The following is a 23866-nucleotide window of genomic DNA, read 5'->3' as shown; positions in this document are numbered from 1 at the left end:
CCCCTGCTGAGAGTGGAAAATCCCTCACCACCGGGCCCTGTCCGCCGAGTGGGAGGGAGGCCCAGGCTATGACACCAATGACATAGCAATATTACTTCTAGTGTGTACTGGAAGGGATGTCATCGTGTCGGTGACATCCTGGCGATGCTCTGAGATTTGGGCAAAAACTTTATGGTAGAAGCCATTTTTACCATAGAGCTTTTGCCAAACACAAGAGCATCACTGCGACATCCCAACGCGATAACATCACATCTCTGGTATGTGCCAGAAGTGACGTTGCCACATTGCCGGCAACATAGCATGGGCCCCCCTCCCACTCCTGTAAGTCCCTCCAACCTGGCAACCCTAGTGTGCAGTTAGATGTGAATCACATCACTGGGGGATTAGCCCTTTTCTCCCATTCCGATTTTCTATTAAAATCCTCCCTCTACCTCTAGAGCTGTGATATGCCCCAGATTTCCTTGATATGACAACAGCAACTCCAGGAAACAATTTACATTGGAGAATGTGATGTTGATTGAAAAGGTTGATCCACTACAGCCCTAACCTGATTCAAGGAGACATCATGGCTCGATATAAAACCCAGTAAACCCAGTTTGGTTCTACTGCAGATGTGGCTAAGGTATAAATATTGATGTTATATGTAAGGCTAATCTAATAGTAAGAACAAGGGAAGCACAATGGGAACTAAAGATAAGGATCTTGAGCCATGATGTCCTACCTTTGTGATACTAAGTGAATACTGTGCCAATGGCAGCAACCTCTGGGGGCGTTTCCTGATCTGCAGGCTTATGCATTTGCATTGATTAAAGAATTTGAATACATCAATATCAGTCTTAAAATCAGCCATCTAGATGAATTTGCACACAGTCCAAACATATCATTAATATATGTTGTTTCCTGTTTTAATCTGATGAGCTCAGCTTGAACAAACTTACTTTTCATGATTTACCTCTAAATGTCTCTTAGCTGACTTCCGGTGGATGGCGGCACGCTGAGCAGTCGCATCTCCCGGACCTCCCGGGGATGCGAGCTGCGCATGAGCGGGAGGGAGGGGGTACGCAGGCTCGTTGCCCCCCAAGAGGCCCGGCGAAGGGCTTCTAGCCATGGGGCTTTTGAGAGGTCGCCTCTTCACCAGCGCGATGCTGGGGAATTGAGGTGCCTCTTCGCCCCGATGGTCCCTCCTGCGAGTGTCCGTATGGAACCTAGTGATGCTGACCGGGACAAGAGCTGGGGATCAAGCGGTCGAATTAGAGACTAAGCGAGGTCGGAAGACCAATATGAACGTGAGTCAGAATAAAGCGTCTTTGAAAATTTAAAAAGAAAGCTCCCCACCCCACGGACTGAGAAATGAAACAAGTGGGGGGAGGGGCTCCTCCCATGCGCATGAACTTTTAAGCAAAAAAACGGGGGGAGCGGAAGCGAAAGCGTTGAAATCTGTTGAGAAAAACTTACCAAGGCATGTATGAGTGTTTGAGCGCACATTCAGAGACTTTAGAAACTGCGGCGAAAGTAAACAATCGATAAAAGATGGCGGGGAAGAGGATGGAGAAGGAGAAACTTTTAAAAGCAAAAGGGGAGAGTCCAAAACTGGAAGAAACCACCGAGCTGGCTAAAATGTTAGCAGAATCTCTGCGCCCCCTGCTGGAACAGATGACTAACGTCAAGAAACAGTTGTCTACAATGACTAAATGTATCACCACCCAGCAAGCACAAGTGAATGAGACCCTTAAAATTACAGAGCAAACAGCTGAGAAGGTGAAAGAAATTGATGCCACTACTCAAAAGGTGAAGAAAAAGGTACAAAAATTGGAAAAGAAGCAAGTCTCCAAAGAAGAACAACTTTTACAGCTGCAAATGGAGAAGGCAAACTTGGTTCTCCGATTCCAGGGTGTCCCAGAATCTAAAGGAGAGAATCTGAAGCAAATGCTGAGCGAAGCATTAGCCCCAGTGACAGATTTGACGGCGGAGTACTTGATGAGCGAAATGGATGTGGCCGATAGGTCATATTCCGTATATATAAAAAAGAATAATCTGCCTGGGGAAATAGTAATGAGATTCTCAAAGAGACATGTGTGGGATACTATCCTGAGAGCGACGACAGGGACAACCTTGAAAATTGGGGACAGCACCATCAGGATCCTTAAAGACATTCCATTTGAAATAAGACAAAGGAGAAGGAAATACAAAGATTTAATCCTTTTTCTTCAAACAAACGTAATCAGCTGACTGTATCCAGATGGCGTAACCTTCAAACTTCAAGATAAAAAGGAAAAGATTGACTCTATTTCCAAAGCACGGGACTTTTTGAGAATCCAGATGGGTGAGCAAGAGAAAGGTGATAAAGAGGACAGTAAGTCCAGTGGCGAGCTGGACTTGGGGTCTTCTGGAGAGGACTCTATGTCAGAGAGGGGAGCAGCGGCTCTTAAAAGTTCTTATAAACTGCGAAGAAGACAGGATAAGAAGAAATGAAGGCTGAAGGACTCTGTATTGTGCCTTTGAAAAGGGTTGCTTGTAATGAGATGCTCTGGGGTTTTTATTTTTAACAGTTAATTTAAGATTCAAAAGTTGTAATAGCAGACCTGACTAAGTTCAAAAAATTGTTTGCGAGTTTAGAACTGACTTTGTACTTAAGAGATTTCGAGGATCTCCTCTCTTGGGATTTTAGATAGTAGTGGGTTTTCTTTTCTTTATCCCTAATTGTAGTTCCCTTCCCTCATTTTCGTTGTAGATTTGTAGTTTTTAGAAAAATGTAATAAAATAAATCCCCCTCGGGGGTCCAAAAATATGTCTCTTAGCTTGGGTTGTATATTGAGAGGCTAGCTCGATATTTAATCTCTTTCATTTGATATGCCAGTCTCCAAAACCATTCTTCTTCAAGTTTGGCAGGTCTATGAGCCTGTATTTCTTAGCATTGCTGAGCCTTCCTTGTCTTTGATTGTGTCCCTCATTTTTGGTGTTGTCCTCTGATTTCAGCCCTATTTACTCTTTAGTAAATCTATGCTTGGTGGACATATCACTAACTGAAGAGAAACTCCAAAGTGATGTACACCTCCTCTCAAAAATTTCATTGCAGTTGTTTTCATTGCAATCTCATTTCATTGCAATCTCATTTCATTGCAACTGTTTCTGCTGCTGAAGAGACAAGCCTCGTAGAGTTTTTAAAGTGTTTTGTCTTTTGAGCACTGGGCATTGCTGCAGCATAGTCAGGAAGAAGGAACCCTACTCCCAGTTCTACCGTGTGAACTCTTGTCCCTTGTATGGCACCCGGTCAACATTAGTCATTTTTAAACTATGGATCCTCCTACCAGCTATCTCTGTAACAACAGTATTTTATTTTTCAAGGACATGAAGTGGATTGATGAAAAGCAGGCATTGTACAGAAGAAACCAGGAACTTGTCGACAAGGTATCTCTTTTTTGGTTGGGTGGGTATTTGTGTGTGCATGCGTGTGTGTATGTTCTTGCATGCCTGGAAGTCATGGTGACTTCTGATGACCCCTACAGAGGGCTTGGATGTTTTTCAGAGAGGTGGCTTGATAACCTGCCCCTGCGTCTCAAGTGCTGGTATTCCTTGGAGGTCTCTCCTCCAATTACTTGACAGGGTCGGCCCTGCTTAGCTTCTGAGAACTGATGAGATCAGACTTGCCTGAGCTATCCAGGTCAAGGTGACGAAGTATCTCATTTTTAAAATGTCTGTACCAGGGGTCCCCAAAACAGTACTTGTGGGCACCCACCAACACCTTTCCTGGCACCCACTAAATGATTTTAGAAAGTGAGGAGAACCAGGTGGGGCTTTTGCCCAGCAGGGCTTCTAATTGGCTACTGAAGTTGTGATTGGCTATGAAAAATGTTTAAAAGTTCCTTCAGAAGCAGCTACCACCACAGCACAAGAATTTTTACTGCAATAGTGAAGGTAAGCTGTGTGCGTGCAAAAAAATTTTTTTTAAACAATATGATAATTTTAAAAGGCATCCTGTAAAATAGAAATTATGTCAGAATTAGTTGCTGTAGATTTTCCAGGTTGTGTGACTGTGGTCTTGGCATTGTAGAACCTGACGTTTCGCCAGCAGCTGTGACTGGCATCCTCAGAGGTATAACACAGAAAGATGGAGTACTCTGTGTAAAGGTGAGAAGAAAAATGGTGGGCAGGTAGTTTATATCTACTCCAGAAGGTGGGGTAGAGCCGAGTCATTATCTTGTAGGCGTTCCCCAGGCTATGAACATCCTAATGGAGGAGCTTTCCTGAGGAGGTTCTTTTGTATATGGATGATCTTCTTCGTGGTCTCTGTGCATCACACCCTTGGGATATACTGCGCCTGCGCTGACCTTCTCGGTACCGGTAGCTAGGGAGGTTCTTTTGTATGTGGATTGGCTGTTGAAATTCTAATCTTATCTGTAGTGCTATTGTCAGATGTAGAGCCTTTTGTGTTTTTCAGAACAGGAAACCATGTCTATAACAACCAGAATTGTTGAGGAGTTATTATTAGAGTTATGCATCACCTCACTCCCTGAAATGTTGTGATTGTAGGGTTGCTTGCCAGCCCCCAGGTGGAAGCGGAGGACCCCCCAGTTTTGCGGGCTCCTGACTGCCACAAGCCAGCTGGCTAGCAAGGGGAAGCCCTGCCCCCAACAGCCACGACCCGGCGTGACATCCCCAATGTGATGAGTTTGGCCCCAAATACCAGAGTGTCACTGTGCAACATCCCTGGCATGATGACGTCACTTCCACGTGATGTCATCATGTTGGGGACATCACACGCAGCAACATCACCCTGCCCCCCACTACTGGAGAGCTCCCTCCCACCCCCTGCCAGTGAGAGCTGGCAACCCTATGTGAGTGGCTCCACGTCCTTTAGCAACCATTTTGTGGTTCTGCTCACCATCCTGTGTCAGAATTCCATAAGAAAAAAGTGCAAATAATCACAGAAGAAGAAAAGGAATTTCCAGATAATTCATAATTTAACAAGAGCAAACACACACACACACACACACAGAAAAGGAATTTCCAGATAATTCATAATTTAACTAGAGCAAACACAGAGAGAGAGATACTCCACAGAAAGAAATTTTTAAGCTTATTATAATAACAAGGAGCTAACAGGCAGCTCTGCCAGACTCCCTTGTCAATAGAAAAGCTTTTATCAAGAAGAATATCAAGGAAGGGATTACCTGAGCACGTGGTCTCATGCCTGCAGTGTTTGTTCTTCTTTATTTTGTGTTATTCCTCCACCTAAATTGCTGCCTTCCTATGCTTTTATCTAAGTATCCCAAATTATTTTAGAGCTTTCTTATTATCTTGATTGAATGTGCAGCAAACTCTAGTTACGAAGGGAAGATTAAGAAAGATTCCTTACTCAGACCGCCTTGGTGATTGCTCTCAGGAGAAAATTGGTTCTTTAATACATATTTTGTTGGAGTGTCCTCTTTATATTAGCCTTAGAAATAGGTTTTTAACACAGTACCTAGATAATTTTTCATCTTTGTCTCATCACAAGCTAATTTTACTCCTTTTATCTGACAGATTCTCTAATCTTACCCTTGCTGCGGCAAGATTTTTCCATTGGTTTACTGTTGTGTCCAGATGATGCTACTTAACAGAAGGGTTTTTGACTGCTCAAGGCTTTTAGTCAAGGACCTTTAATCAAATTAAAGGAAAGGAAAGGTATAATAACATTAAGCCTTTATAATGTTCAGTATTCCTTACTTCTAAGGTAGGTTGATATTATTGTAGCACCACCCCAACAAAAGATTGAGGCCAACCATGTGTGCTACAGGGCCCCTTGTAACTAAGTTCTTGGTTGAAGCATGATTTCTATTGGAGAGTTCCCAGCTTCCTTGCAGCTACTATACCAGCTCTTCAACTATAGCTCATTCAATGAGAGAAGCTATTGGAAGTTGTATGAAGCAATGGAAAGGGGTGATTTCTTTTCTTTTCTTTTCTAGATAAAACAAATGGAGATAGAAGAGGCTCGGTTAAAACATGATGTTCAGGATGCGAAAGATCAAAATGAGCTCTTGGAATTTAGGATATTAGAACTCGAAGTAAGTATATGCTGCAGGTTTTCAAACTGAGTCACACAGATGTTCTGTCTTGCCATGATTCTTGGCAAGTGGCTACTAGCCATGACTGGCTACTGATTCTATTAGTGGCTACTAGCTAAGGTGACTATGGGGAAGCTCCATGTTCAGAGGCAGTAAACCTCTGAATCCCAGGGCCAGGAGGCAACATCAGGGAAAGGCCTCAGCCTCCAGAGGAATTGGTTGGCCACTGTTTGAGGTGGGATGCTAGACTAGATGGACCTCTGGTCTGACCCAGCAGGACACTTCTTATGTTCTTATACAGATAGCTATGCATGGTGCAGAGAGCATTGTACACCAATGTGACCACAGTGGCTTCTTTTGTGAGGCAACAGCAGCCTATTTCTGCATGTCAGTTGAAATCATACTTTAACCATTTATTAGGTGGGGAGCACTATGCTGATCAGTGTGTGAAAAGTTTTGAACATTGTGTGGTACCTCCTATTTTACCATCTTTTCTGCATCTGTGTTTTGTTTTGTTTTGCATTTACTGACGTTCTGGATGTAGTAGCGTTAACTCATTTTAAATGGGATGATACAGTGACGTGAGCTCAAAGCTTGTGGTTGTGGCATTACACCACTGCAATGGGCACTGTATGCGAGCTCACAACTAATGGTCCGACGAAATGGTTCAACCACTTACTGACTGGAGGCATTTTGTAATGCCTTATATCCTGAAAAAACCTTTCCAAGCCTTGTTATCATTCTCATTTCCTGAGCACATATGCAAATCGGTCAAGGGAAAAGATAGGTGAGATGAACATGAGCTGGCAGAAGATTCCCAAGAGCCATCAAGCCACTCTAACAAAAGACAATGGTCATGCTTATTTATTTAAAATATTTTTCACTGCCTTTTGGCTTAGATAAGCACCCATACCATGTTTATTTGATTTATTTGATTAAAATACATATACTTGACTTTCCAGCTAATATAAACCTTGAAAGCGGCTAACAAAATATATCTTCAGAATGGACAATAATTAAAAGTAGCACAATGAATCAGCACAGGTAGCGAGTAACAGCCACGTGTAATATAAGAACTTAATAGTAGCCCTTTTGGGTCAGACCAGTGATCCATCTTATCCAGCATCCTTGTTTCCCAAAATGGGCAAACAGAAGCTTCCAGAATGCCTGCTAGCAGAGCATGGAGGCCAATGCCTCTTCCTAACTTGGAATTACACTAACTGCAAAGTGTTGAGAATATGAGAGTGTTGCATTCTGTCACCTGGTCCAGTGGGAAAACTATAAAGAAATATCATTTGGACAGCTTTAGAGAAGAACTCACACTTCACATTGCCTTCTGTCCAAAGCATACAGATTTGAATTTATTACATATTTATCTGGTTTTTAGTGTGACTTTCTGAACACAACATTAAATAATTGGTAACTTTTTTCCACACAAGTTAGTTGCTGCACACCCTTTAATGTACCAAAGATCAGCCAAGACTATTTCTTGGGTATGTGCTAACTCTGGTGCTTTTCCGCAAGCATTAGGAAAGGGCTGGATAACTCCCAGAATACATACAATTTGAACCAAGAACAAAAAATATCAGGATTCTGGAGTTTCCTATAACATTTGTATTTTTGAGTACTTAAAACGTGTGCGTGTGTTTTCTCATTTTCACTGGAAATTGTCAAATATCTGATTTTTGCTCTGTGTTCAGGGCTACAAAATATCTGTGCCTTAGGAAAGTTCTCTGACCAAATGCTCTACTGATAGTAGAATCAGATAGCCACATCTTTTGCTTTACATAACTACTACATTGCAGCCAATGCTATTCCTTATGCATAAACAATTATCTACATAATTTTCATAATTATCTACATAATTTTCATTTATGTTTGAGTGATACTTTTGTGAGATCTTCTTTTTAATTATGCTGACACTTAAACAATAGCCTTTAAGCAAACTTGCTCTGATTTCAGGAGAGAGAGAGAAGATCGCCAGCTATCAATTTTCATCACATTCCTTTTACAGAGGGGAAGAGCCCCCTACAGGTGTATTGTGAGGCAGAAGGTGTGACAGTAAGTACTCCCAGTATTCTTCCATGTATACATTATTTCCCCTGAACATGATGTCATGCCTTATTCTGATATCCATTCCCTGTATACTTCTCTCTTGTTAGGATATACTAGTAGCAGAGTTGATGAAAAAATTGGACATTTTAGGGGATAACGCCGTAAGTGTATGTTCCTTTAATAAATTGTGCATGTTTCTGTTAATACGTTCTGTACTTTTGTCAGTTTGGCATCTAACAATGTCATGCATGTTCTAGTGGGCTGTTATTTTTCACTATTCCTTTGAATGTTGAGAATGAGAGTACCAGGCTTTAGGCCAATGCTTGCACGCCACTAGCATAGAGGACATGTTCAGCTGTCCTAATGTTGCAACAGCAGTTCTTTGCTAAAAGTTGCTTTTTCATAATGCATGCTCACTCATGTTTTCTTTCTAGTTTTTTTATATCCTTTGCTATTTTCTTCGATGTTCCCTCTAATTTTTGCCCCCTTACTGAGTGGAGCAGTTCACATCCTGATCAGAATATAACTGCTGTAATCTTCCTTCGGCGGGAAGGGTAGGATAAAGATAAAAGGAAATAAATAAATAAATAAAATAGGCAGTTGGCAGTGCAAGACTTTCCTTGTGCGGCTCTGGCGGCTGCTGATCAGGGCTTCCTGTGTTAATGAGTGCATGCTCAGGTACACAGCTTAGAGGGAACAGTGGTCAGCATTCTAACACTGAAACATTAACATTCTAACACTGAAATCAATGTAACTTTAAACACATCTTTGTTATTTGTTGTCTTTTGCTTGTAAGTTTAGGTAGTGTTGCTTGTAAGTTTGGGTAGTCCCTCACATCCTTTCCCCAGAAGAAGAATGTAGAAAACTGTAGCTCTGGCATCGGAAGATTAGAGGGAACAGTGGTCAGCATTCTAACACTGAAACATTAACATTCTAACACTGAAATCAATGTAACTTTAAACACATCTTTGTTATTTGTTGTCTTTTGCTTGTAAGTTTAGGTAGTGTTGCTTGTAAGTTTGGGTAGTCCCTCACATCCTTTCCCCAGAAGAAGAATGTAGAAAACTGTAGCTCTGGCATCGGAAGAGAACTAGCAGCTTTTCCACATCTTTCCCCTTTCCTCTTCATAATTTCAAGATAAACACAACACGTGATGTTACATCCTTGCTTGGTCCCCATCTGATATCATGCACTGTCAACAAAGACAGACCAGTGCTTAGTATGGTGACATCATGTTATACATTGTATTTACCTAGATGTTATGAGAAGAAAGAAGTAAAGAGACACAGAGTACTGGAGGCTCCTTGTCTCTTATAGTATCTGTGGGAACCTTTTGCCAATGATGGAGAATTTTCCAAATGCAGAATGGAAAATTGTAGGTAAAGAACCTCAATGCTTGGGGTTGTATGTTGGTGGAGTGAATTGAAGTGCTAATAGAATGAGCAAAAATAGAAGCTGCAGGGGTTCGTATAGGGCAATAAACGCATTCATTTTTCACAGAAGTAAATCATAATATAGAAACATCATTAAGAAGACACTGAGAGCAAGTCAGACATTTATATATAATGGATACAAACTCACGAAATGTAGTCTTAACTAGAAACCATGGAAAGCGATGGTGTGCAACTTGGTTGTACTGTTGATGTCAATCATTTTTGATGGATTGAGCTTGAAGCCTCCCAGTGCAAGTTGCTAAAGATTCCTTGGACCTATTCATGCATGGTCTCAAAAACAAGTGAAAAGACCACAGTTCATCCGGCCAGAAAGCCAGACACCCGTCTCCTGGCCATGGGTATAACCATAGAAGGTGCATAATCAATGGAAACTATGTAACAGGGAGAAAGTACTACTGTGTAGCTCAACAATGAAGAAAACTGGGGATTAGAATAATTGTAGACATGAATGCCCTGACCTGGATAGCCCAGGCTAGACCACTTTCATCAGATTTGAGAATATAAACAGGAACAGCCTTGGTTAATACTTGGATGGTAGACAACCAAGGAAGCTCAGGGTTGCTACACAGAAGAAGGCAATGGCAAACCACCTCTGTTAGTCTCTTGCCTTGAAAACCGTATGGGGTCACCATAAATCAGCCTCAGCTTGATGGCACACACACATGCACACAAATAGCTGTATATGTAGTATTAATTTTTCTGCCAATCAATGCACACATTCACATTACCAACATGTTTACCTTTTATCAAAAAATTTGAGATAACTTTAGCTTTGATATCTTTGTATATTGTTTTCTGCATCCATGAGCAAAGCATGAGGGAATCTTATACCCTCCCATGTCTCCATTTGTGTTTATTGAGGAAACTGCAACTGCTAAATTTTGAGAAAGGAGATATTTGTGCACCTTAAAAAAAGAAAGAATTGTCTTTGCACAGTCCAGAACAGACTTAAGTAGGCTCAGCCTCATTGAAATCAATGGGCTTAACTCTGTACTGGATTGTGGCCACAAACAAAACAAACAAAATTATGCAGGAAAATACTAATTTAGTTTTGTGATTTTAGAAAATACTCAGTGAAAGAACAGTCTCAGGAAAAAGATGAAGTCATTTGGTCTGATAATAATTTTATTCTGCTCTTGCTGTAGAACTTGACAAATGAAGAGCAAGTTATTGTAATCCAAGCAAGGACAGTTCTGACATTGGCAGAAAAGGTAATGACACAGATTTTTCCTTCTTTGAGGGAAATTCAGTAGCCATTCTCATTAGCATAACCCTATTATTTTAGTGGGAGAATGGCAGTGTAAATGGTGCTTGAATCTTTGTCCTCTCATTCAAATCAGCTTTCAAAAATGACTCTATGCAATAGTCTACCGTATATATCACTTTTATCACATGCATAATGGTTTCCATAAGTTGTCTTCTTCACAGTGCCACCATATGTTAGCTTTCACGTGTAATGACAAAAAATGGCACTGTGTGAATGAGGTTGGGATGTGCCTTGGATCCTCCCCAGCCCCAGCCCCCATCCCTTTGCTATGTAAATCAGTTACTTCCTGGTTCTGAACATACTATAGTTTGTTATTACATTCAAATAAAAAAAATCAACAAATTATGATTTGCACAAGAACTTAAAAGGGACCCTGGTGGATCAGTTCAATAGGCCATCTAGTCCAGCATACCATTACACACAGCAACCAACAACTTGTCCTGGAGAGCCAACAGAGCATAGAACCAAGGTCTCCCTCTGATGTTTCCTCCTAGTACTGGTATTGAGAGCTTTACTGCTTCTGAATGTGGAGGTTCCCTATTGTCGTCATAGCTAGTAGCTATTGACTGGCCTTTTATTTATTTATTACTTAAAACATATTAAAGCTGACTTTTCATTCAACTTAGGGTCCTCGGTGAATCTGTCTAATTCCCTTTTAAAGTGCTTGTCCTTCAAATCCAATGTGACGTGGTTTGCAATTCTCATTTGCAAAGCAAGCACAAACCATGATTTGTCAGTTCGTATTTATTTGTTATGGTTATATCCTGCTTTTTTCCCAGATTGAGTTCCAAAGTGGATTACAACTCAAACAATGTACAATTCAGTGGCAAATTAAGGTTTGTCACAAATCAGGAAAGAGCGGGGGGGGGGGATCACATTCAAGAAGGCTGGTACAGGAGGAAAGAACACATAAACCTTTCCTTCCAGGTTCAGTCATGTAGCACCAAACCATGGTTTGGTCTTAACTAAGGTATAGAGTGGTTCTTCCTGTGAAGCCCATCTCTGCTAGCAACTACCAGTATGCAGAAGGTGCAGCACTGACATGGGAACAATGACGTGATGGGGTTGCAAGGGGACTGACATCCACATGGAGACTAAGCGGCATAAATGTAACTTGTAAACTAAGAACAACTTGCTTTGTTTTGATGATGTTCTTTAGACGTGTCAGTGGCTATTAAATGGGGACTATTTTGAACACAGAAGCACTTTATGCAGCAACCTTTCACATGTGCAGGACCCAAATCCAGAGGGCGAATTGTCCTTGCTGGATCAAGGAATGCTGTATATGGTCAGAGGAAAAAGACTGCCTGGCTTAGAAAACGTCTTCTGGTTTACGTAATACTAACGTACTGGAGTTAGTTTCAGAGGGTAGTTGTTCTGCGGTAGAACAGCTAGATTTGAGTCTGAAGAAAGAGAGCTTTGACTCACAAAAGCTTATACCCAAAGAAATCGTGTTGTTCTCTAAGGCTCTACTGGACTCGAATCTAGCTTTGTATCTAACTGAGTGCTTTTTATCTAACTGAAATGCCCTGTCTTTGTATGAAGGCAGCAATAAAGGATAGTGGGAAATCTTGCTGTTTTGTCAAATGTCAGAACCTGATCTTTCACCATCCCCTTTGTGCAGTGGCTGCAGCAGATAGAAGTGACAGAATCGGCCCTACAGCAGAAGATGCTAGACTTGGAGAATGAAAAGGTAACGCGGAAATTCATCAAACAATAGAAGACAGCAATCATAACAGTTATGTGATGAGACAACCGATACCAACTAAAACTCATTCTTTCCTTAGGAACTATTTAGTAAACAAAAGGGATATTTGGACGAGGAACTCGATTTCAGGAAGCAGTCTCTGGATCAAGCACATAAGGTAATATGTTTATGGATACCATATACTGGTGGTTGTCTCTCATCAAAGACCCATGAGCATGGGGTGAATGGGTACGCTTCATGGGAGACTAGGGCAGGTTGGCTAAGCTGAAAGTCCATTGGCATCATAGTATCTGTGAAGATTATTTCGGAAATAAAATAGATTTTGAAATCTTGGAAGCTAAGCAGGGCTGACCCTGCCAAGTACTTGGAAGGGTGGCCACCAAGGAGTACCAGGGCCAGGACACAGAGGCAGTTAATATCAAAGCCACCTCTCTGAAATGTCCTAGTTCCACTAGGGGTCACCAGAAGTCACCAAGACTTCCAGGCTCACAAGCACATATACACACACAAACACACAAAATAATGACACACACACAAAAGAAATAAAATAGATATTTCATGATTTATGAGATTGTTTGAATAGGAGAGGATTAGGGTGGAAGATGCATGTTACAAACAAATAATCCATGGGCCCTGCCCATCTCCGTCTGCTCATAGAACTCTGTTGGTTGTATGAGAATTTTGACTGCAGAACAGAGGTTATTTGTTTATGTACTTTAAAGGTTGTGATCACACATACTAAATAATCCACTTTCAATGCACTTTCAGTGCACTTTCCAACTGGATTTTACTGTATGAACTGGCAAAATCCAGTTGGAAAGTGTATTGAAAGTGGATTATTTATTGTGTGTGATCGCAGTGGGCCTTTCTTGCTGAGATTCAAGATTGTCACAGAGAAATAAAATATGACTCAGTACCATGACTCTGGATTAGACCCTAACCATATTTGCTATTGATGGAGGACACTTTGGCCAGTGGAAAAGATAGGGACATTTTCACCAACTCCCCCCTCCCACTGCAGATACCTACTTCAGTCCCCAACAGTAGCTGTTCCAGGGCCTACTGAAGCCCCTTTCCTAGACAAAATTTCAGGGCCACAGCAGGCTGCGGTGGGAGACAGGAGGTGGGAAAGCATGCTTCCGCACATGCCACTCTGCTTGTGGTAGTGTAGATTGATGTCTATATATTTAATCCACATCAGCAACTGTGAGAAAAGAAATGGAGGATAACCTTTTTGTTGGAATTGTGAATCCAAATAAGATTCAGTCATTCCTTAGGTCTTTAGGATACCCTGTCTGCCAAATTTAGAATTTTCTGTGTCAGTTTTTTTTTTTAAAAAAAAACACAACAACAACCCAATTTCAAATTGTATGTGCTCTGAGGAAGGCATCGCAAAGGAATACCCACGTAGAATGGGTGCCTCAAAGCAACGAGCACCTCATTCCGATCCAGTGGTTTAGGGACTGTTCCATTGGCAGAAGGGCTACTTAAGTTGGAGGACGGCTCCTGAGGCTAGAGTAGGGATGTCCATTTGGTTCATCTGAACCGAATGCACCCCCGAAAATGGCCCATTCGGGCCCCTTTCGGGCTGCTGTGGGCTGATTCAGATTCTCTGATCTGAATCGGTTGCCGCCAATTTTCGATGGCAATTCGGCCCCATTATATCCTATGGGCCATTGAAGTCAATGGCAAAAACATCGGGTATATTCTGGGGCTGAAGGGGAGGGGGTAACTTTTTCCCCCACCATAGAGATCAATGGATGGGATGGGGCAACCTGTTTGGGGGCCCATAGAATTGGACCCCCTGGTCCAATGTTCTTGACACTTGGTGGGTATCTTGGGGAGAGTCTCCAGCAGCTACCCTGCAAGTTTGGAGCCTCTCCCTCAAACACCCTCCCCTCCAACACCCAGAATATACCCGATGTTTTTGCCATTGACTTCAATAGCCCATAGGATATAATGGGGCCGAAATTGACATTTGGCTGGACCAAAGACTCTCCAATGGGCTCCTACTGCCGAAATTGACATGCGGGAGTCTTTCTGCCAGCCGAAATTGATTCGGCCTGATTCGGCCGAATCCGAATGGGGCCGATTTTATTTTATTTTTTGCACACCCCTAGGTTAGAGGAGGGTTTCAAACCTTGCTGACTAGAGCGGTAGGAAACAAGCCATTCTTTGGGGCATATTCTTTTGTGCAAGCCTCACGGAAATGAATAGAGCTCTACTCTTGTGCAGCTCCTGTTAATCTCAGTGGAGAACACACAAAGGAACATCTGGATTGTTTCAGGTGGGTAGTCATGTTGGTCTGCCGTAGAAGAGCAAGATTCAGGTCTAGTAGCACCTAAAATACTAAAAAGTTTTCCAAAGTATAACCTTTGGAGAGTCAAAGCTCCCTTTGTCAGAACCCATCTCTCAAAAGTTTATACTCTGTACCCTTATCTTTTTAAAAAATGAATATTTAATCAAAAATTATACTCTGGAAGTCTGGTTGGTTTTTAAGGTGCTACTGGACGTGAGTCTCGCTCTCCTGGATTGTCTTTGTTATAGAGAGGGTATTTTTATATGTGGCCTGCGGTGGCTCAGTGGTTAAGACACTGAACTGCAGACCGGAAGGATGGTAGTTTAGCAGTTCGAGACCCGAGTGCCACATGATGGAGTGAGCTCCCGTCCTTGGCCCCAGCTCCTACCAACCTAGCAGTTGGAAAGCAAGCAATTGCAAGTAGATAAATAGGTACCACTTCAGTGGGAAGGTAACAGTGTTCCATGCGCCTTGGTGTCTAGTCATGGCGGCCACATGACCACGGAAACATCTTCGAACAGCACTGGCTCTTCAGCTTTGAAACAGAGATGAGCACCGCACCCCTAGAGTCGAATTCGACTGGCTTTCGAGCAAGGGAAACCTTTGCCTTTACCTTATTTTCATATGTGATGTTTAAATTACCTTTGAACTTCTCTTCAGCTATTTCCATGAATGACCAGTCATTATGACTGCCAAAGAAATGCATTTGAGATGTATAGGTAGATACACACACACACACAACTATAATTGGCAAATATTTATTTTATATTATAGTAACATGAAATAAGGATTTTGTTTGTTAAAGCTGCTTAACATAATGTCAGAGGAAAATGGGTAAGTGGATGCGTGGGAGGCCTGCAGAAATATCCAACAAAACAAAGTGTATCTTTTGAGATGAGAAATGCAGATAGTATGACTGAAAGGGAAATTAAATCCTCCACAAGAAGTGGCCACCTGCTGCTTGTTAAAGGAACTGCAGATCTTCTGCAGATCTCAGTCAGTTGGAATGAGAATGATGATTTTGACCAATTCTGAACCAGCTCTGGGAGGAGCCTGTTTCGGTGGTCGTGTAAAATCAAACCTGTTGTTCTAATTTGCTTGAAACTTGTGGAATCTTTTGATTAGTGGGAGGACTATGATCTGTACAAATTTTGGTGCCATTATCTTTAAGAACAGCTGTCCCATGCTCTCCAATAAATTCCCCATTGAAAGTAATGGTCCTGAAGCACTATAACCAAAAAAAACCACATGGATTTGAATCCCTGAACAGAAATGTCCTACGCAAGCATAAGAAGTAAAAGAAAAAATATTTCCTCCTGAACCCCAGATATGAAAATATAATGACAGACAGATGACAGTTGTCGGTTTAGCATCGCAAGCCTTAGAGGTCAGTGTACACTGCATTATCTGAGGGACAAAATACAGTCATTTAACCCTGTGCTTAGAGCTTATCATCAGTTTGCTATTGTGAACCACTCTATACATAATAAAATATCATGGATTATGAAATGGTTGGTGGAACGATAGGTCCCTGCAGACTGCCTAACGCATACAGAAAGGATTGCAGCATTATCAGGGGCAAAGCAATGCATGTAGCATTGTAGATATTATCCCCAGAACTGGCCAGCATGTGGAAATCTTTCCACATCAGAGTCTCACCCACCTGTAAAAGTGTGAGAAAGGAGTTCATCTGGGAGTCAACAGGGGCTTTTATTCCATACGGATGCAAGCTGTCCCCGCTGTGAATGTGCACACACTGACAGAGCGCTATTTCCATCACTGGTGGGTTGTCTGTTTATAAAAAGTCTGACAAGTAAGTAGGGCTGCCAAATGCCTGGAGAAAGAAATGTCCTCTCCCTTTAACAAAGGCTTAATGGGATATTATTTACCAGACGACATTGTTTACCTCTGTGCAGTGAAAAGCTTCAACCACCCATTTCCACACATTAAGCCTTTATTGAAAGGACAGGACATTTTTTTCTCCAGGCCTGATGGCGAACCTGCATGTAAGCTCTCTCTCTTGTACCCACAGTTGCCATTTTGCCTCTCAGATGCTTTTCTCTAGCTTTTGGTGAAAGTTGGGGTCAAAATAATTGGGGGGAGCCCTGGCCTGGATAGCCCAGGCAAGCCCAGTCTCGTCAGATCTTGGAAGCTCAGCAGGGTCGACTCTGGCAAGTACTTGGATGGGAGACCTCCGTGGAATACCAGCAGTTGGGAGGCAGGGGCAGGCTTTATTCAGCCACCTCTCTGAATATCCTCCAGGCCCCCAGCATCCAGTCCTTCGCTTCCAACATGATTTCTTATTCTTATTTAGCACATTCTGGAATTAGAAGCCATGCTGTATGATGCCCTACAGCAGGAAGCGGGAGCCAAAATGTTAGAAATACTATCAGAAGAGGAGAGAGAGAAGTTGAAGAATGCTGTGGAACAATGGAAACGACAGGTTATGAGTGAACTCCGAGAAAGGGATGCCCAGATTCTCCGGGAAAGAATGGAGCTCATTCAGCATGCACAACAGGTATGCCGCGGTACAAAGATGCTATTGAGAAAGCTGCTTGTTCAGATTGAAACTTGTGAGAGAAGAATGAACAATGGCTTTTAGTGTTTCCTACGTTTCTTCTGCATTATCATTTTAAGTAGGTTGTAAATGAGTCTTGGCACAAGGAAGTGGTTGTGGCATCACCAGCCCAAAGAGGAACTCTTGTGTTTCTTGACCAGAGCATCCTCTTGGGTTGTAGCTAGCACTCTCTGACAGCTTTTATGGATTTCTACTGTAGGTATACAAGGAACTTTTCAGTCTTTGTGTAGAAATATATATCACGAAGTACTCCCACCAGCAACTTACCCCATCTCCTGATGTCATTACTTACAGCAAGAAATTGCAAGTAGATAATATGCATTTCCCCGTCCCTTCCAGCAACAGCCAATGATATGGTTTGGATACAGGAATGTATATCTGAACTTAATGCAGATTTTGACAGTAGCTCTGAGTTCTTTGCAGTTTTGCTTCCATTCTTAGCATCTTTCAGATAAGAGAAGGTAATTCCACTTCAGTACAGAGAGACGGTCAATTAATTCACTCCCATAAAGCATATTTATTGCCAAAATTGCATTTGTGTGGTTGGAGCTATACATGACTTTGGCCATGTTTGGTATGGCATCTGACAAGCTTGAATGGTATGGCATGTACCCAAGCCAGGACTACAAGACTCCAAGTGATTCGTGTAACACTCGCTGGTGCTTGGTTGCAAAATGTCACCCTACAGTGAAAGAAAGTAACCACACAGACCTAAAGCACCATCAGAATTTTGCGCAAATCAGAGAAGTAAAGAAACAAATTATTTGCCTTACAGCTCCACCTTGAAGTTTTTTTAAAGAGTCTTTCAGGTGAAATATTTTTTTAAAGAAATGGTATTCACACGGTGCTTAATTTTCACAGAGGATTAAGGAGCTAGAAGAAAGAATTGAAGGCCAAAAAAGACAAATAAAAGAATTAGAAGAAAAGGTACGTAAGATTATTGAAAAACTAGAATGATACAAGAAGGTATGTTTAAGACGAATGATGCAGCCATAGAATTCATGAACTTTTAATGTGAGACAGTCTCATTTCATTCAGGGTCACTCTCCAGATAATCCAGTTGGACAGTGGAAATGACTGTTGAACCCATAAATACATTTATATAGTCCTATGGAGAAAGGTCCTGCCAACCTAGCAGTTCGAAAGCAAGAAATTGCAAGTAGATAAATAGGTACCACTTCGGTAGGAAGGTAACAGCGTTCCGTGCTCCTTGGTGTTTAGTCATGCCGGCCACATGACCATGGAAACGTCTTCGGACAGTGCTGGCTCTTCGGCTTTGAAACGGAGATGAGCACCGCAACCCTAGAGTCGGATTCAACTGGCTTTCGAGCAAGGGAACCTTTACCTTTTTATGGAGAAAGGAGGGTTACTTACAGTACAATCCTAAACAGAGTTATACTCTTATAAGACCATTGAATTCAGTGGACTTAGAAGGGTATAACATTGCTTATGATAGCACTGTAAACTACCTTGGAGTTGGGTGATCTCTGAAGTCAAACTGTGTTGGTATGGTAAATATTCTTTCTACGGGTTTTCTTTTTTACTATATGAACTAGGATGAAATTATTTATAAGGGCATCATTACTGAATAGAAAACAACTTACAGTAAAAATCTTGAAAAGTTATACTTTCTCCAAATTGATATTTTTGCAATGGAAATGCTTACCTGAACTACATTTGAAATCTGCCAAGGCATCAACCTGGAAACAATAATGCAATAATGAAATTATCTTTTTAAGTTCATCATAGTAGCTTACCTTGCCCTTTTTTACCTAGAAGGCTGGTAGTTGTACAGCTCATTGTGACAATCTTGTGACTGTACATAGTTCTCCTTTCCTAATACTTTATCCTCGCAGCAACCCTGTAAGGTAGGTTAGGCTGAGAGAGAGTGACTGACCCAAGCAAATCCGCGGCAGAACAGAGGGTCCCCAAGATTGTCATCCAACACTCTGACCATTGCACCACATTATAAGTCTCTCAAATGATCAGTATGTTCCTAGTAGGGCTATGGTTCACACTAATACTCCAGTTTCCCCATCATTCGTCAAATGCTCATCAGGAGTCAAATGCCCCAATTACACAATAGACTGCAAGTTCTCTGTACAGATCACGTTTGAGAAACTTGGTTGCAAGGTGCTTGGAGGCCCAGCTCTGATCCAGGAGCACAGTGCTAGAGGAGGGGGCCTTAAGCCTTCCCCCACCCCATTTTCCCAATCAAACGTGGCATCCAGTGACCATTTTTTTGCACTGATGTGGTATCAGTACATGTGTAGCTGGTGCACCATATATGGAACTCCCAGCTTATTGTATAGCCAAGGCCTTAGAGAGAGCAACTGCCCATATCCTTTTAAGAGAGGGCAATCTTGCAATCCCCAAGATTACAGCAAGAAGAACTGGTTGTTTTCTTTAGCAAACTAGCCCGAGATGGCCAGCTTCAATCCTCAGATTGTGGTCACAATGCTCAGGTTGCACAAGATGGTTGCCATCATCTGACAGATGGTTTTCCCTGTTATGTGTATTGAGATAAAACATTACATGCAAACGTGTACCTTTATCTTACATAACAACAAGGAAGTGTGCATTCTTTGTTACTTTCTACTTGAAACCCTTTTACAAGAATTTACAAAGATGTATAGAAATAGACTCTAGTCCACCAGTATGCTAGAATAAAAATGTGTTAGGTTTTAAGATGCCGCAAAACTCGGGGAGGGGGGGTTGCTACCGCAGACTAACATGGCTATCCCTTGGCCTTTTCTACTGGGGAATAATTTCAAAACACAGGTTTTGAAAAGGCTTCAAAACGCAGGTTACTGGGGTTCTCAAATCATTGCAGGAGTAATAAGGTTGCCCCAGATCATTTTCCTGTGTGAAAAGGGATAAGAGAAACAATAAGCAGATTTTACTTTTCTAGTAAAGTTAGATTAACAAACATAGAAAAATTGGAACTCTAAAATTCATTGAATTTGTATTTTCAAAAATTTTGGCTCTCTTCAATTCCAGTATCTTATTAATAGACATGAAATATTAGGTGATGCAGGTAAATTTGAAAGATAACTTGTTTCTTCTCCCTGCTGCTATAGACTGTTATTCTTCCATCTTGACTCAAGTCATTGCTTGTTTTGTACTAGGTTCACTATAAATTCTTTTTTTCTTTTTCTCTCTTTTTCCTTTTCCTTTTCCCTGTCTTCCTTTTTTCAGTTTTTATTTTTGTTTTTATTTTTCTCTTTAGCTTTCATTCTTTGGTCATAGTACCGCCATCCACTTGCAAAGGGTAAGTATCCTATTTACCAATTACCTGTTTCTGTTCTTCTTCCAGCTCTTCCCTAATGCTTTTTCTTAATAATAGTCTCATCAAAGTATTTCAAAGGCCCAAGAGCAGGGCAATGTTTTTGTTCCTGGCCAGGCTGATGAACTTTGCCCTTAGACTGGAAATTCCAGGAGGAAAATAAATCTAGGTCAAGACTAAATCCAATATTTCCCCAGCAAAAGGGGAAAGTAAAACAAAATAAAGATAATTGTTTAAAAGGATGCTAGCATAATGAAACCTGCCCAAGGACTTGTCAATATCATATCTAATTTTTAACAATAAATGTTCATCTTCCAGTTTAATTCTGGTTGCCAACATATGTGAAACTGACACTTTCCAGAGTAATCCCTTGGGTGCTTTGTTCATGTCATTAAAAAAGCTCAAGCCATTGATCTCCTGCCCATCCAGTCAGCCTCCATAATGCAAGCAGCACTGGGGTGTTGTACTAAGGGTCTTGTACTAAGGGTCTAATTATGCATTACATTATTCACTGGATCCTCCTAGGTCCACGTGATCCACATGTCCTTACAAGTTCCTACTGGGAGCTCAGTTCTCAGGCACTTGGGGGCAAGTTGAATTGGGACTGAGACACACACGGAGAAGAGGCCTTTCCTCCTGCACCATTTTCTTGACTTGAAACAGCCTTGACCCTCTTTGCTCTGTTGGGGGGATCCACATGTTCTTATGGGGTACATAAAGGTTTTCACAGTGAGAAAAACAATGCTTCCCCTGGGAACATTTGGAGACAGGAAAATAACACAGGAAGAGATGGCATAAGCAGCCTCTCCCCACATATGCGATCCTGACAATCAGACCCTGTGCACCTGGAAACTGAATTCGCAATGGAGATCTTGCAAGCACACATCTGAATGACAGTACTTGTGACAGATGAGGACTGTGTATCATGTAGTAAGGTTCCTTTAAACCTGTTTCTTTTCTGTCCTGATCCTGTAGGATCCTTTTCAGCCACGAAGTTTTTTGTAGCTTTGCACGGGAAACAAGGAGGCACAGATGACCATTATCTACCATTTCTCTTTGTCACACTGTTTTCTTCAGTGTGTATGTACCCTCTAGAAGATACACCTTACTAGCATGACCAACTGAATATATTGTGCGCTTCAATAACTTTAGTTTCTTTTATATATCCTTCTCTTTTATCCTACAGAGAAAGCTAGAAATCCTTCTTTCATGGAACAATTTAACAACGGGTGCCACAATGAGAAGGGCAGACATTTGCATTTCAAGAAATTAGTCTACATACTGTATTTTGACATTAAAGACTGAAGATCTAATCTTTTGATCTTTTTTTATAAACAAGATAAATAAGGACTCGTGAGAATTCTATTTTGAAGTGATCTTCTGGCAAGTGTAACAATAACTTTTTATGAACTAGTATTAGAACGGTCAAAGAAGAAAGCCAAAAAAATTATTATTAACAATTACTGGCTTCCTATGAGGAAGTCTCATCTTTGCTGCTCACAACAATTTCAGCTTTACGTAAAAAGCAGTAAATTCATTCCAATGAAGTGAATATATTCTGGTTTCCTGCTAAGCAGGCAGTAAGCTGCTTCTGTAAAGAAGTGAACATGTCCTGTTTTGTACATTAGTCCTCTGTACTGTTCTTCATAGTTGTTTAAAAACACATCTTGAATGAAGAGTTCCATAGTCAATGGGGAAAGTATGATTCATTGGACAAATACAAAAAGTGCATTCCTTAGTATGTTTCTGACAGTGAAAATGGGGAAGTAGATGCAATTAGATTAGCAGTAACCTTTGGGAGAAACATATTCCCTTTTCACAACACTGGATATAACAAAAGGGTTTGCTATCCCCGGCCAATGTAAAGTGTTTTGTTTTGCTCTAAAATTTTCACTCACATTTGTCTGTGGTGCTTGGAGAAGAAGAATGGCACAATCCTGAAAAATCTAAAGTGCTTAAATTTTGAGGTGGGGAAAAAAATCAAAAAGGTCCTGAAGTTTGAAGCGTTATCTCTGATCTCTAAAATGGAAGCATCATCTACAAGATTAGTTTACGATACTGAGAAAGCACAAGCACCATGTGGGAATTTCTGTTGGATTGAAATGTTTTTAATGACATCTGTAAATGAAGAAGCATGAGGGTGGAAGAATGCAGGAACAAGACAAGGGAGAAGTAACCAAATGATAAATGAGGATTAACTGATGGAAATACATATGTATAATTTTCCCAAGTGGATGTGGTCAAAGGAGGGACAAGAAGCGAACAGAGAAAAGGCGTGGACCCTCCTGGAAGAGTCAGCATGCTCTTGAAGCTCAAGGAGTTACACAAAGGTGAGAAGCTGGTATTTTCATGTATTCTTCTCATAAACATTCTGATGCAATATTCCTTATGTAGAACGATACAATAGAGTACTAGAAATTGTTTAAGAAAATATGTTGGATCCCATGAATTTCTTCTGTTAACACTGGAGATTTGCTCTGGCACAAAGAACCTTGCACCATGTGAAAGAGCCCCGGGTACTAACAGATGAGCCTCTTGCTCCCAAGGAAAGCTTTTCCATTCAGGAAATGAAGTCATTCGATGTGCCCTTATGGCTTGGATCCCATCAAAAAGATCTGCACGTGGAAGTGGTTTTCGCTGATTCCCCCCATCGCAGCAAACCTCTAATTCCCCCTTCATGCTCAACTGGGGGGAGGTTCCCCCTTCCCCCAGAAACATTGTTTTAGGGAACATTTCAGACTTCAGGAGGAGGGGGGAGACTGAGAAGTCACATTTCCATACATGGAAAATTTTAGACAGGATCCAACCTGATATGTTTAAGTATAACATTAAGTATCATGTTGAGAAAATGATTTCTTGAGCTCAAGTGATCAAGATAATTTTCTCAGTGTGAATTACTTTTGGGCTTATTTTGTGATGCATCGTCTGTTTTTGATTTAAACCATGGAGGTTAATTGTTTTTTTCCCCCATTGTACCTTGGGCATCCTTATTAATTTTCTGTACAAAAAATTATAATATGTTTAAATACAAAAGAGGCTGTTATTCTGGGACATAAGAATCATAGACTGCATACAAAACTTAATTACAGTGGTATAGGTCTGCTAATCCCATGTACAGCACAAACTGCAAATGAGTTAAAGTGGGATTAATTCCAATATTTCATTTTATATTCTT

At 41.2% G+C, this 23866-nt stretch overlaps 1 protein-coding gene across 2 annotated transcripts in view; it reads left to right on the top strand.

The window, feature by feature from the left end:
* The window catches only part of JAKMIP3 (Janus kinase and microtubule interacting protein 3), a 67495-nt gene extending 61421 nt beyond the window's left edge, over positions 1–6074 (top strand). For both annotated transcript variants that reach the window (XM_015409360.1, XM_015409359.1), the window contains 2 exons: positions 3346–3408; positions 5946–6074. In XM_015409360.1, coding sequence (XP_015264846.1) covers positions 3346–3408; positions 5946–6074 — 192 coding nt within the window. The remainder of the gene's footprint in view (positions 1–3345; positions 3409–5945) is intronic.
* The last annotated feature ends 17792 nt before the right edge of the window (positions 6075–23866 follow it).

Source organism: Gekko japonicus, unplaced genomic scaffold (genome assembly GCF_001447785.1).
Source record: "Gekko japonicus isolate JY-2015 unplaced genomic scaffold, Gekko_japonicus_V1.1 scaffold716, whole genome shotgun sequence".
Classification (NCBI taxonomy): domain Eukaryota; kingdom Metazoa; phylum Chordata; class Lepidosauria; order Squamata; family Gekkonidae; genus Gekko; species Gekko japonicus.
The sequence above is the reverse complement of the archived record's forward strand: the minus strand, read 5'-3'. Positions and strand labels throughout refer to the sequence as shown.